This window comes from Natrix helvetica (assembly GCF_964273705.1).
Source record: "Natrix helvetica genome assembly, chromosome: 8".
Lineage (NCBI taxonomy): Eukaryota > Metazoa > Chordata > Lepidosauria > Squamata > Natricidae > Natrix > Natrix helvetica.
The window spans coordinates 26,993,705-27,008,508 of NC_138559.1; the positions used below are offsets into that span (position 1 = coordinate 26,993,705).

General features: G+C 49.8%; 1 protein-coding gene across 3 annotated transcripts in view; it reads right to left on the bottom strand.

The window, feature by feature from the left end:
• The window catches only part of USP28 (ubiquitin specific peptidase 28), a 28,369-nt gene extending 16,381 nt beyond the window's left edge, over positions 1-11,988 (bottom strand). For all 3 annotated transcript variants that reach the window (XM_081961180.1, XM_081961179.1, XM_081961178.1), the window contains exons 1-10: positions 11,834-11,988; positions 8,110-8,187; positions 7,357-7,471; positions 6,474-6,573; positions 5,939-6,101; positions 5,031-5,117; positions 4,083-4,220; positions 3,704-3,777; positions 2,573-2,649; positions 2,268-2,416 (exon numbers count right to left, since the gene is read on the bottom strand). In XM_081961180.1, the coding sequence (XP_081817306.1) occupies positions 2,268-2,416; positions 2,573-2,649; positions 3,704-3,777; positions 4,083-4,220; positions 5,031-5,117; positions 5,939-6,101; positions 6,474-6,573; positions 7,357-7,471; positions 8,110-8,187; positions 11,834-11,896 (1,044 nt within the window). In that variant the 5' untranslated portion in view covers positions 11,897-11,988. The remainder of the gene's footprint in view (positions 1-2,267; positions 2,417-2,572; positions 2,650-3,703; positions 3,778-4,082; positions 4,221-5,030; positions 5,118-5,938; positions 6,102-6,473; positions 6,574-7,356; positions 7,472-8,109; positions 8,188-11,833) is intronic.
• Between the last annotated feature and the right edge of the window lie 2,816 nt (positions 11,989-14,804).

Sequence of the window (14,804 nt, forward strand, 5' to 3'; positions counted from 1 at the left end):
CAATTGGTTTACAGCCATGTTGTGAAACACGGCTGTAAACCAATTGGTCACTTTAGGACAGGTGAACTTCAAACTCCCAGAATTCTCCAGCCAGCACAGCAGGTATAAGTTGAAGTCCACACCTTTTAGGATGAGAAACACTGAATTAGAACCGCATGCTGCAAATGGATGGGCCAATATATATATTTTTTTCGGAAGAGTGGGGGATCGGAAATTTTAAGGGCAAAATTGGTGCTTCCCATTCCCACTTTCTCTCCACACTCATCACACCCGTATTTTAAGAGGCGAAAGTCCCTCATCCATTCTGGAGGATTGCAAAATTGGAGAGGCCCTTTTGCAACCGGCTACCTAGGTGGCTCTGCTCAGTCCCTCAAATGCCTTTTCCTAGTTTTTACAAAACCATTTCAAATTGAACATGGGATGAAAACAATTTCACTGCCATTCTACAAGCCCTACTGGAAAAATCCCTGCCAAGAACTCCGGCTTTTAATAGACTCCTGTCATCTCCTGCCAGACGGGCCCAAACCTCGTGATCAAAACTGCACCTCCCCTTGGAAGCTATTTGTGGCTGCTCTGTTCTACTGGAATATATGAGCAGGGGCTGCAACGTTCACTCTTTCCAGTGCATTTGGGAGAAGCCTTTTAAAAGGAGGCTTTCGCCTCCCCTGCCTCTTTGTTTGTGTCCCTGGAGAAGAAAGGAAAGGAGCCATTCGGATTCCCCTGGATACAAATGTGAAAGAGGAATACTCCAATTCTTCCCACAGGGAAGGGTTTCCTGGATGAAGGTCTGTGGAGAGTCATGGTTGCCTCAAAGGGGATTTTTCAAAAACAATAAACAAACCGGACTTCCTTGGTTTTTTTCTCTTCGAAGAAGCTTCATCGGTTCTGACTGGATCAGCGGTCGCCAACGGACGGTCCGTGGACCACTGGTGGTCTGTGAGAAAATTTTGGTGGTCTGCAGAAAAATCTTTGCATTTTTTAAATATTACACTAAGTCAGGGATCCTCAAACTACGGCCCCAGGGCCGGATACGGCCCACCAAAGCCATTACTCCCGCTCGCTGATGGGATGGGGTCCTTCAGGCACTTAGCTTGGCTGCCTGTTTAGTAGCTCCAGTCCTTCCTTTCCTCCCTGGGAGTCCAGGCGCTTCAGCGAGCAATGCGTGAAACTCCGCCTGGGCTCCTCAAAAGAGAGAATTTAGAGGCGGCCGATCTATCGCCCGGGATGGCTACAAGACAAACATTCATTCTTGGCTGTATTTGAGATTCCTAGCTGCAATCGGCAGCAATCCGAGGGTTGACCCTGGGCGCTTCTCTCCGCTAACAGGCGGCCAACCTAACTGCCTGAAGGACCCCATCCGTCACTAATTCATATTAGTGGTCCGTGGGATTTAAAATTATGAATTTAGTGGTCCCTGAGGTCCGAAAGGTTGGTGCCCCCTGGACTGGATGGTGGGGGTTGGGGAGAGAGATGGAAGGATCCTGTCAGAATTAATCCTTCCATTTCCCACCACCATCCAACCAGAACTGATGACGCTTCTTGGATGAGAAGCAAAATGTCTTTTTCCTCCTCAAGGGAACAAACATAGTCCAGTTGCCTTTTGGAAAAGCACCTTTGAGGTTTTCTTGGGTGCTTTAAAGGTTTCCCACAAATTCGATCTTTGGACCACAAACAGAACTACAATGCTTTGGTTAACATCTTCTAGGCAGATCCAGGAAGTGTGCAACTCCTGAATTCTTTTCTTTTCTCAACCTTGGGGACTCAAAGGAGCCTGGACTTCACCTCCCAGAATTCCTTAGCTGGCCATAGGAACTGCAGGAAGCAAATTAGGATAGTCCTAAACAGATTTCTAGTCTATCGGATGCAAGCAACATGATTACTTTAGGATTTATTAAGTTAAAATCAGTAGATGATTTTTGGAGAATGAAAAAAAAAAAGAGTGCCACATATACTCAGAGTCAAAGACAAAGTTACAAACGAGAAAAGCATACCATTAAATCAAAAACTGTAGTTTTATCCCCCGAAAATACAGAGGCCCGGGCTCTTTCCTACGGGCAGGCTTCAACAGAAAGAAAAATATTTTTATCACACTGCACCCCAGACACAACATGTGAAATATAAAGGTCACACACTGCATGCCGTTAGTCATTCCACAGCATTCTCTTAACTCCAGCATGCTCTCGTACATCATATTCCCTGTTTTCAAGTTGGTAACTGACAAGTCAGTCCTGGCTCCCTGAGAGTTGTGTAAATGCCACCACACTCACCTCTTGCGTATAGGTCGCCGCCTGCTTGGAAGGGCCCGACTGGCTCTCCTTCTCCACCATGGCTCCTTCCAAGCATTCATGCAAATTCTTGTAGCCGTTGACCTGCAGGGGGTACTGGCCAAAGGTCTCAATTTTAGAAAACCGCTTGCCTAAATAGGGGAGGGGAGACGCCCATCAATTTAAGGAAGACAGAACCAAATCCCCAAATGACAGATTGTCCTTTTAAGGGGGGGGGGGACCCCCAGAGGAGGCAGCAAAAGCGCTGAGAAGCCATCTGTGCCAACTCTCAAGGTCTTCCGACTTACCTTCGTGAAAGCCTTCAGTCAGGAAATTCCCATAAAAAAGCTGCACCATAGGATTCTCCAATTTGTCCCAGGAATTACTGTGGCAGGAGGAGAAAGCAAGGGAACGTGAATTGGGTATGGAATGGGGTATTCCCAGTCGAATGAAAAAAAGGACTAGGGGAGACAGGATAGCAGTGTTCCCAATATTTGAGGGGCTGCCGTGAGGAATACGGGAGGGGGGGGTCAGACTCTTCTCCAAAGCACCTGAAGGCAAGAAAAGAAACAGTGGATGGAAATTAATCAGGGAGAGAAGCAACCTGGAATTAAAGAGAAACTTCCTAATAGAAGCTGTGGGGGCTCCATCACTGGAGGCTTTCAAGAAGAGACTGGAGACAGCCACTTGTCTGGAATGGTATAAGGGGGTTGGACTAGAAGACCTCCAAGGTCCCTTCCAACTCTGTTATTCTGAGAGCAAACTCACTTTTTTCCTAAAAAACAGATTGACGAGGCTAAGGCCAAGGCCTTAGAAGCTAAGCAATGCACATTCCCCATGTTTGGCCTTCAGGGAATTCATTGACTTCTCCCCAAGCTTGGGGGGCAGATGGGAGCCCAGGATGCAATGCCCCTCCCTTCTAAGTGTAGCCCTCATAGAGGAGCAGATTAGAGCCCTTCTCCTCACACTTGGTCTTCCTTTAGGCGGAGAGCCTCCAGCTACCACCAGGAATTCAGCCCAGAACTCACACCGTTCCTGAAGAGCCACAAGGGGTGGGATGTTGTGGGTCAATTCCCTCGCATGTACAGTGCCTGGTCATAGTGAGCGGGGGGGGGGGGGGGGGGGAACCTGAGACCACGGGAATTTTAAGAGCTCCTTTGGTTACAAGCCAACTGTATTGGAGTTCCTGATCATTTAACTCAGGTGCTTGGAACAGGCCAAGTTCCTTGAAGTCAGAAATATACTCTGGCTTCACTCAGGATCGCTCACGTGCCCACCCAGCCCGGCACCTGGCTGTAGCACACAGAGAGAATCACACCACCCTACAAAGGGGGGGAAAACAGACATTGGGGTTGTTGTTGTTGTTTAAATCTCCATGGCAAATTCTGGCAACTGGGCAGCTTCAGAGAAAGAAATCCCCAAAGCTCCTTTAGACTCACTCGGCCTCCACTGTCAGTTGGAAAGCATCTTCCAGCCAATCCAGGAGTTTGTGGGTGAACTCGCTGACATCTTGCTAAAAAAGGAGACAGAGAAAGCAGCTAAGGTTAGTTTTGCTTTCTCCGCTGTTTTCATATAACTTTGGATGTCTTCCATTTTTAATTTTAAAATTACATTTTAACGTTTCTGTAATTTAGAGTTGTGAGCTGCCTTTAAATTAAATCTCTCTGCCGGCTGGGGAATTTTGGGCATGCATCTGAAAGCCAGCCAGGCTGAGAAACACTGCTGTACAGCGTAGGCCAAAGTAGAGACCACCCTTGCCAGTGGGATCCTGGGCCAAGGGGCAGCCGGGATCTGGGAAGACCCCAAGGATGCCTTCACCTGTTGCTCCTCGGGAGATCTGAATGCCCCTTTGAGAAGCTCAAGGGCGGTCGTTGGGTCTACAAATTTGCGACGCGTTCCCAGCATTAAAGCAAAGAGATATTGGAGTTCCTGCATGAACGCGATGTTCCTTTTTTCCTGCAAAACAAGAAGAGGTGCAATTAAAAAAGCAATTAAACAACAGGCCAAGAAAGGCTCACTTGATCAGCAAAGTGTGGTCAGCTCACCTTCAGAAGTTGTATTTGCTGGAGTGATGGGTGGCCCACAATTCATACAACCCAGACTCCGTTTACAAACCACCTAAAGCCAGAACTAACGAGGGCATATTGTGGCTTGGAATACTGCATTGATTCACTCCAGACAGGATTCTCCCAATAAAGGGCTGGCTTTGCAGCCAAGAGGAGAGGAAAGAGATTTGCATCACCAGGGCTATTGCCTGTTGACTTCTTCCAAATTCACCACCAACAAAAGTTCCAGAGAAAGCCTTTAATGGGGTGGTCAGCAACCCCAGCATTGTCTCTCCCTAGATCAGAGTTTGTGGTCACACATCAAGTTGCCACCTGTCTGTCTTTAGGTATCTGGGGTCATTCAATCAAAAGTTAAGTGTAGGGGGGCAGACCCCCCCAAACAATTAGCATCAGTATTCTAACCTTTAGGACCCTTAAGAGGCCCAGACTCAGACTAGGGTGACAGCCAAGAAGACTGAAAAGGTTCCAATCTTGCTAGAGAAAACTAAAAGTGGGGAAATTCATCATAGCATTGAATCACAGCTTTGTGTTCTAGATTCTGAACCTGGGAGAGTCCTTAACATTTCTGGAGGAATCAGAAAGTCTCTTTCGTCTTTTAACTATCTCCCACCCTTGCAGGCTGTCAGTATTCGGCCAGCCCTTTTGGAGCAACGTGGCTCAGGAAGACGAATTCCCCTCCCGCCACCCAGGAGTCACTTACACTTCGGCTGCGGCAGTTGTCCAGGATGGCTTCGGGCAGCGAATAGTTCAGGACCAGGTGCCGGAATTCTGGCAGCTGGAAGAGAGACTGACAGCACCCCTGAAATTAACCTCCTATATCCGTGATGGCGAACCTATGGCATGCGTGCCACAAGTGGCACACAGAGCCTTTTGTCAGGGCACGCGAGGCATTGCCCTGTCAGCTGGGTAGCGTGCATGCGGGTGCTGGCCAGGTGACTTTGGCCTTCTTCTAGGGCCGTTTTTTGCACTCCGGAGCCTTTAGGGAAGCTCCTGAAGCCTCTGGGAGAGGGGAGGGGGGGGGCTGTTTTCACCCTCCCAAGGCTCCTATAAAGCCTCTAGAGCCTAGGGAGGGTGGAAAAAGGATGCCAAAAATGGAGGGGAGCGCTGGTCATTCGCGCATGTGCACTGGGGTCATGCACACAGCATTATGGGTGTGGCACACCTGCGCTCCCCCCGCTTTTGCCACTTGAGCCAAAATAGGTTCTCCATCACAAGTCTGTATAATACTCATATAAGTCTATATAATACTCATCAAAGAGGATTTCAGCCTAAAGAGAGGCTAGTGCTGGCCACAGCCACCTGCCAACAGGTAAGTGCCACCTTCTCCATCCTCCCACAGGCTCCATTAGGTAAGTGACATCCCAGCCCAGGAAGAGAAGGCAGGCAGGAAAGCCTGAACTCATTCGCTCTTACGTCAACGGAAGTAGAAAAAAAAAAGGTTGATTGGAGAAGTGGTGCTTAATCTCAGCCACTTTTAACAAGGGTGGACTTCAACTCCCAGAATTCCACAGCCAACTAAAGTCCACTCGTCTTAAGGTGGCTGAGCCAGAGTTTGATGGAGGGTCAATGCCAGCAGAGAACCAGAGAAGTACCAGCACCCCAAATTACCTGTATGACTGCACTGAACCAGCAGGTGTTCCCAATGTTCTTCATCCCAACCGGCCATCCGCTGACCCTCCTCCAGTCCCGCTGGGTGGTGTTCTCTCCCCAAACTTCACAGCGTTTCCTTTTGGAACGGTTTTTGTTTTCGGCTGCACTGGGCCGGTGGGCTCTGCCAGAAAGACAAACAGCAGCCGCTGCAAGGAGGTCTTTCTTTGGCTAGAAGCCACTGGGCCCCTTCACTACTCATCTCTGGGGCTCTTGAAGATGTTACTACAGAACACTCAGTCCCCAAGAGGATAATTGCCTTCCCTCTTTCAGAAGACTTTAGCCCTCAAGGAAAGCCTATTCTGCTAGGAAGGCAGATTATGCTGCTCAGCTGGACCTTTCCTGAAAACAGAAAACTCTGATCGGAATAGATCTGGCCACGTGTTTCTTCTGTGGGGGTTGGGGGCATGCAAACACAGCAGGGACCTGGACAAGGGCAGGAGCCTGGGAGATTTTCCAATGACGACAATGCAGAACAAATACAACAATGACATACGCATTCATGGTTGCAGCAAAATCCTTCTTTGAGAAATCTTGGCTGCCAGAAGAAAGGGGTTCCTGAATATCGCCATGATCTTGGGGGGCTTCATTCTGAGCTGGAAGTTAAGATAGCAGCCACTATTAGTTATTAGGTAAAGGTTCCCCTCCCACATATGTGCTGGTCATTCCCGACTCTAGGGGGCGGTGCTCATCTCCGTTTCAAAGCCGAAGAGCCAGCGCTGTCCGGAGACGTCTCCGTGGTCATGTGGCTGGCATGACTCAACGCCGAAGGTGCACGGAACACTGTTCCCTTCCCACCAAAGGGGGTCCCTATTTTTCTACTTGCATCTTTATGTGTTTTCAAGCTGCTAGGTGGGCAGAAGATGGGACAAGTCACGGGAGCTCCCTCCGTTATGAGGCGCGAGGGATTCAAATCTTAGCCACTGTGTTTCTTTAGTTATGAGTGCAGTTAAAATGCTCCATCTCCCCACCCAAAGAAGCCCAAGTGCGCTTCCCATTTCACAGCAATGCTCCCTTCCAGAGAGGCACATAAAGATCAGGATGCATCACGGGGCCTTTGGGATCTGACATCTTACCAGCTTGCTTGGCTCTTCACACCATCCTCCCCTCACCCACCACAAGTGACTCAACGCAGCCTACCCCCGACGATTGAGATTTCTGAGAACTGCTCTTCCACTAGACCCCAAAGGCTCAGCTGGGGCTTAGCAAGAGAGCTGAAGGCCCTTCCTGGTCTCTGCTTCTATTTATAAAGGCTCCGTCCCGGAGGGACAGAATATGCTGGGTAGGTTTTCAGAGTCGGCACCCAGCCTTCCTTGGAAGACTCAATGCTGGATGGATGGATGGGGGAAAAGTCTGTGAAGGAGAAAGCGAGGGCTTACTGGCGGCCTCTCTTTCCTTTTCCTCCGTGTCGGAAGCAGCGGTGTCTCCCTTGGACTCTCGGTCGCTGACTTCGGTCAGGAAGCCAACCGCCTGCATTAGGTTTCCATCTGCAGCCTGGGGAGAAACAAAGATGGCAGGAGAGGATGACGTTCTGCTGCTTAAAAGTTTGGCAACTTTTAAGATGCGGGACTTCAACTCCCAGAATTCCCCAGCCAGCTCTGCTGACTGGGGAATTCTGGGAGTTGAAGTCCATGCATCTTAAAGGTGAAGTGCACATATATTAAGCTGCCACGGTTGAGAATCACTGCTCTAGGGTTGTTTTTCTCTTAAACCTCTTGTCCTGTTAATGGCTATCTTTAAGGAAGAACAAAAAGGACATTTAAAATTGGATGCTCGGTTTCATATCCCAGCCTGTGCACCCCTTAGACGAGAGGGCACTGCCTGTGAGTCACAGGGGGAAGAGAGGGAGCAGAGGAGAGCTGCATCTTGGGCAGGGAATGTGGACAGCTGTCCAAATGCCACGGTTTGTCCAGGCTGGGAATAACCCCTCTGGGAGAGCAGGGTTTGGATTTCAAGGGCCAAAACAAGCAGAGAAGCAGCTGGAAACAAAGTGGATGGCAATGCCGTGGTGGCAGGGAGGGCCTGCCTTCCAGAACCTACATTAAAGGCCTGTGCCACAGTCCTAGTTTCAAAGCAGATGCCCTCTGAATGGGGAGCAGGTTAAGGAGCCCATTGCAGCCAAGGGGACTCACCTTCAGTGCCGCCTGGAGGAACTGTGGATTGTGGATGCCCGTGATCTCTTTCAGCTGGCTCAGGAGCAAGCTGCAGGCCTGGGTTAAAGTGGCACAGAGAGGGTGTTATCAGAAGGGGAAGAGGGCAAGGCGTATTGTAATGAAGCCAAGGAAACATGAAAGCACTTTAAAAAAAGGTTGGTAGACTTTTCCAAATGCCAATGGGCCAAACAAGGGTTTTCATTTATCTAATTCCAGGCCACTCACAACAGCAAACAATAAAAACAAATTTTAATTTTTTTTAAAAAAAAACACCAAATAATTCTCTCCCCGAATTACTCCAGTTCTGGCCAGTTGAAAGTAGCCTTTTCTGTACTGCATTTAAGCTACTGAAGTTGTTCTGACTGTAAGCTTAAATTTGGCTGATCCCTTAAAAGCATGTTTATAACTATATGCCTTCATGTATCCTGGTGTGTATGATCTTCTCCAGAGTGTTATAGCGTAAGCAGAAACACCCATTTGTAAATGTAATGTTCAAAAACTGTAAAAATTCAGGTGAAAATGGTTTGCACTCTTTTAATTAATAAAATGAATGTGGGATTGACAAAAGAAAAAAAAACCCAAATAAAATGGCCCCACTTTATACAGGAGAAGACACCAGACCTCTGCCCCTATCAACTTTGCATCTAGACTGCTTGTGTTGTCAGCAACGTGATCACTTTCAATCAGCAGGTGTCCCTATTCTTGTGACACTGCCAGCCCACAACCAAAGTCCCTGCAAAAGTAAGGCCATTGCCATAAAAATGGGTTAAATAAAGAAATAAGATACTTTGAAGGCAGCCCCCTCTTTGTTTTGGGGAGATCTTCCTAGTCTGACACGCTTGGCTTGGCTAAAAATAATTCTCCTCTACAGGGAAATCCCAGAATCCCAACTGAGGTGGCTGCTTAGCTTCAGAAAGCCAAAACGCCCAACCTGAGCATCTTCTCAAGGCCAACGAGGGTTCATAAAACAAAGTCCCACTTCTTCCGTTTTCTTTTGGAAAGGCAAGTTAGAACTTTATTATTCGGAAGGGAAAAGAATGTGAGCGAAACACCAGCCCGATGGCCTCTTTCTCCCCAAATCCGGGAGCCGAGTATTAATTCTGCCAGCAGATGCTCCATAGACAGACATACAAGGAGCCCAAAGAATGCGCAGGGCTTTGGGGAGAAGCTATTTTAAGCCGGCTGCGCATGCCATCGCGGCTGGTCACTTCTCATTTACAACGAGGTGTCAGAGATACACAGCCCTCTGAAAAGGGCGCTCCAATCAGCAATATTGGCACTTGCACAAACCAGTTTAAAAGAAAATGTGAAGAGGTACCGGGAAACAGACCAGGGTTTAGGGAGTAATGGCAGAACAGCCTCCAATGGGCCAAATTCCAGGTTACATGTCAAACAGGCCCTAAATTCTTGTTCGGCTTGTGCCAAAGCTTAAAAAAGAAATGAGCAACCAATTCTGTTACTTTCCAAGGTGTCATTAGAGAAAAAACTCAGAGAAAATTCTTCTTATTGATGCTCAGCCTACCACCAACATTATGCCTACATAGTTGCAAAAATCTCATCTTTAGAGAACATATTCAAAAAGCAAAGGCTCAAAAAGTATCCCAACAAACACAACAGTGAGGATCTGCTAACAGTTACTTGTGCTATTAAGAAATTGTGTAACTAATTTCCTATAGTGCAATTTTCATGTTTTCAACATCCGAAGAACTCTATCTTCAGAGTGTTGTATAGTATTTTCAGAGTATGATGATTATCCCAAGAATTTCTTGGAAGTAAACGATTAGACGACTCAAATAAAATCTACAAGCAAAAATAGCTAATTATACACAGCAGTTCTTTGGTAAGAGGACAATTGGACAGAGTGGGTGATACCAGTTAAGCTAAAATTGTACTTCTTCTGGGAGCTCAAAGTGATACAATTTGCAATTTTTAGCTGGCCCTGGAATTCCAGGAGGAATCTGGTTAAGGACCCACAAGGAAAATTATTTTGTTATCCTACCCCCATTATTAACACCCCATCAGTTTTAGTCATTTAAATGTTACAAAACACAATAGGGGTGCAATATAAATTACTGGCTTTGATATTGTTTGGAGACCCATTTCTATAAGACTAGGAAAATCATCATCCTGCAGAGGCACCAGGGACCTGCCATTTGTCAGAAATGGATGTAGGGTCTACTGCTTGGGCAGGGTTGGACTAGATGATCTACAAGGTCCCTTCCAACTCTGTTAATCTGTAAAAACTTAAAGAGTTCTGTCTGGTCCTTTGGAAATAATCATTTATTGCTAGAAGACGGAACCACCTTATGGGTACCTTGCTCCTTGCTTTGTCATTTTTTAATGAATTTTGAGTCAATTTAAAACTTAAAAGTTATTATTCTAATATTTTAAGGTTTCATCTTGTGGCTTTTGTTGTAAAATGCCCAGAGTTATCTCTAGGCGAGAGGAGCAGCATACACATTAAATAAATTGTAACGAGTTTCAATTAAATTCTGCATTGCATCCCAATCCGTACAAAATGCGTCCAATCCTCTTTAAAATGCTACTCCCATTTTTGGAACCCTGCAACTAAATAATAAACTGATAAAACTGCATTCCAAAACAGGTCACAGCAGCTCCCGCATCCGCAACTCCAATATGGTGGCTCTGTAACTTGGTCCACCAGGATGAGCCCAGGAGGATCTATTTGTTTTCATCCCCCAAAGCTGGAATCTAAAAAGCATTGTGATGTCGCTTAAAAAACACAAAAGAAATAGCAAATCCATCCTTCTTAAGACACCCAGAGAGACATTTCAAGAGGGCAGGGATCAAAAGGGGGCTTGTGAAACCAGGCTGGGCAGCAACAAAAATACGACTTCAGCCACAGAGTGGTCAACGCCTGGAATGCTCTACCTGACTCCCTTGTTACATCGTCAAAGCCCCACAGCTTCAACCTTAAACTGTCCACCGTGGACCTCACCCCATTCCGAAGAGGTCCGTAAAGGGGGCGTGCATAAGGGCACCAGCTTGCCTAACATCCCCAATGATATCTACTCGTTTCATGTGTTCATGGCCATGTTCTACTTATTTATATCCATCCATCTGTACCCATCTCATGTGAAAATGTCCATGTCTATGCTAATACCTGTTGCCTTGCACATGTTGACAAATAAATAAATAAAATAAAATAAACCGCCTGGGGTGATTGGGGGGTGTCACCAAAGGGGCCAAAGTATCCTAGAGGGGGGTCTTATTGTAAGAGGAGTCATCTCCAATCTGTTTGAGTAGGGGGAGGGTCTCCCAAGGGGTTCTGCAGGTGAGCCCCCTCCCCAGCCTTCATGTGCTCCCCCACACAAGAGAAGGGTCCCTGGGGTGTGTGTGATTGGGGGGTGTCACCAAAGGGGCCCAGAGTGAAAGTATCCTGGGGGGTCTTATTTTAAGAGGAGGGGTATCCAGCCTGTTTGAGCAGGGGGTCTTAACAGAGGGCCGCTGCAGGTGAGCCCCCTCCCCAACCTTCAGGTGCTCCCACCCCCCAAAAGAGAGGGGTCCCGGGGGGGGGATACGAGGCTGCTTTAGGGGAAGGCCCAGCAGAGAGAGACCCCTCCCCATGAAAGAAAGACCCGGGGGGGAGGCTTCTGGCCTAGGAAAGGAGGGGAGCCGCCCTCCCGGCCCACCTGGCGGGGTTGTTGTGGGGAGGGTCGCCCGGGGGTCGCTGCTGCCTCACCTGAGCCGCCCCGCCGGCCGCGGCCCGCTCCTCCTGTCCCTGCTGCTGCAGCTCGGCCGTCATTCTCCTCCTCCTCCGGCCCTTCGACCACCGGACAGCCCGCCGGACGCCAGGCGACCAAGGTGGGGCGTCGGGGGGAGGGGAGCTGCGGCTCCGCCCCTTTAACGGACGCCCACCGGCCCCGCCCTCCCGCGAGCGAAAAAGGGCGCCCGCGCCGATTGGCCCGCGCCGGCCGCGCCCCCTTCGCCGGCCCCGCCCTGGCTGAGGCTCTTCCCGTCGCCGCCCCCCCGCGACCTGCAGGGGCCCCGCCCACCGCCGTTCTTTCAGGCGGTGCAGCCGCCCCCGAAAGGCGCCGCGCGGGTCCTGCCACTAGAGGGCGGCGGCGGGTCGAAGAGAAGTCAGGTGACCGCGATGGGCGGGGCCCTCCGTAGCGCGGGAAAACTGGGGGCTCCGAGAACCAATCAATAGCCGGGGGCGTGTCCCGTTGAGAGAGACACGCGCGCTCCTCCCCCTCTTCTCCCCCTCCTCTTTCGCAGGCCGAAGTGCAACCGGTGGAGAGCGCCGCTTGGATCTTTTTCTCTTTTTCCACTTTTTCCACTCCCCAGGAAAAAGCTCCAGGGGGAGGGAAATGGCACCACGGGGTGATCCCACCCTGTGCTTCCCACGCGGCCCTCTCGGACTCCGGTGAGCTGGAGGAGCCCCGAGGAGCGGCTGAGCCCCGGACGGGGCGCGGGGCGCTTCTTGCCGTCCCTTTCGGGCTCCGTCCGGCGTGGCCAGGGTTTTCTTTTGGCGGGGATGGGATGGATGACCTCCCTGGACACCTCAGCTTGGCCTTGGCCCCGTGCTTCTCGGGGCGCTCCGGTCCTCCGCCCTGCCCACGGCACGGATACGCTCTCCGACCCTGCCGGGGGTGGGGTGGGTGGAAGGCTGCCCTGGAGCCGGGGCCGGGCAGAGCTGGAGCTCCCGAAGCTGCGGCTTCTCCGAGCGCTCCGGGACCCGAAGGACCGCTGCACCTGTTCGACGGGGACCTGCCTCTGCCCGCCGCCCCCTTAAAAGAAAAGCCGCCGGGTTGCCCGTTGAAGACCCACGGTGCCCTCTTGGCAGGCGGGTGGGAAGGACCCTCGAGGTCATCCAGTCCATCCTCTTGCCGGGTAGACAACCTCGTCTTCAAGCATTTATGGATCGGGGATCACCCAGCAGCCACGGGGCCCCGTTTCTGTCTCCCGGGTGTCCAACCATCTCCCAGCCCAAAATGCCGGTGTATTTGCAGTGCCCCACTTGGGGAGCTGTTGATGCCAGTTTCTGCTGGCAATAATCTGCCCTAATCCTTCCCGCTTGGGGAGGGGGAGGCCTTGTCACCCACCTCTTCCTCTCCCCCCTGCCCGCTCCCCCTTCCTCCCCTGTCCAGATGTGGCGTGGAGAGAAATGAGGGAGGCTAGCTTGCCTTCCTCCCCCTCCTCCTAAATTTGTACATCTGTCATAATTCCCATCATTTTGGGCTCCGCTGTCAGGGGAAGGAACAAAGCGCGCTGGTGATTAACTTCAAAGAACTTTGTTGGAGAGGAATAAAGATATTTAGGGCCTATTTTGCGAACTAATTGCATTTGCATATTTATGGGATTTACTGATATAGCAGTAATTAAAAACTATTTAGTAGTCTTAAAGGACACATAACTCAGTTGCTGTTTGCATAATAAACACATCTCTTATTACGTTTATTATGTTTGCATAATAAACCTTTCACATCTCGATAATTCAGAGGGCCATTCCGGAGAGGCCGCGCCTAGATTGGCGGCTTTCTGAGCGAGCCGAACTGGGGCACAGCAAAAAGGGGGGGAAATGCCCAAGTTCACCCTCGATGCCATCACATCCTCACTAGGAGGAGGGAGGGGGAGATCATCAGCCCCCACCCCCAGGCTTTGCAAAACTGAGCCTGGAACTGAACCTCCCTGGATTGTAACTCCTGCCTGCCCCCGAACTCTTTCTGAACTTATTTCTTTCCCAACGCATACAGATCAGTGGTGAGATTCAAATTTTTTTACTACCGGTTCTGTGGACGTTGCTTTGTGGGCGTGGCAGAGGGAGGATACTGCAAAATCCCCCTTCCCTCCCCACCCCACTAACCTGCTTTTCAGCTCCGTTCTCCTGTTCAGGGCCACCAAAGAAGATCAGATGGGAGGATAGGAGGTAGCACGACCAGCCTCTTTGCCGGTTCTCAGAACTACTCAAAATTCTGCTACCAGTTCTACTGAACCAGTCAGAACTGGCTGGGTTCCACCTCTGATACAGATGCATTTGGGGGGGGGGGTTGCCTCTGCTAACTGTTAGTCTGGGCTTTGTGGAGATTCTCACCCAACGTGATCTGCTTCTGCCAAAGGGAGGTCTCCGTCCATCCACTGGTGGACTCTGGACCTCTAGGGGCCCAATGGAGCCATGGAATGGCTTATCTGAGTGTGTCTATGGACTTCCTCAGTCATCCAGGCTGGTCCCAAAGATACTTTTTCAAAAGGCAACTGGACTTCCTTTGTTTTCCTCTTGAAGATGTTTCGCTTCTCATCCAAGAAGCCTCTTCAAGTTCTGACTGAAGGATAGGAAATGGAAAGATTTAGGAATATAAATCCTCCCATTCCCCCCCATTCAGTCAGAACTGAAGAGGCTTCTTGGATGAGAAGCAAAACATCTTCAAGAGGAAAACAAAGTCCAGTTGGCTTTTGAAAAAGCCTCCTTGGGACTATTTGGACATGCTCAGGAACCTCATGACTTCGTTCACAATACAGCTGGAGCAGTGGTGAAATTCAATTTTTTTTTACTACTGGTTCTGTGGGCGTGGCTTGGTGGGCGTGGCAGGGGAAGGATACTGCAAGATCTCCATTCCCTCCCCACTCCGGGGCCAGCCAGAGGCGGCATTTGCCGGTTCTCCAAACTACTCAAAATTTCCACTACAGGTTCTCCGAACTACTCAAAAGTTTCC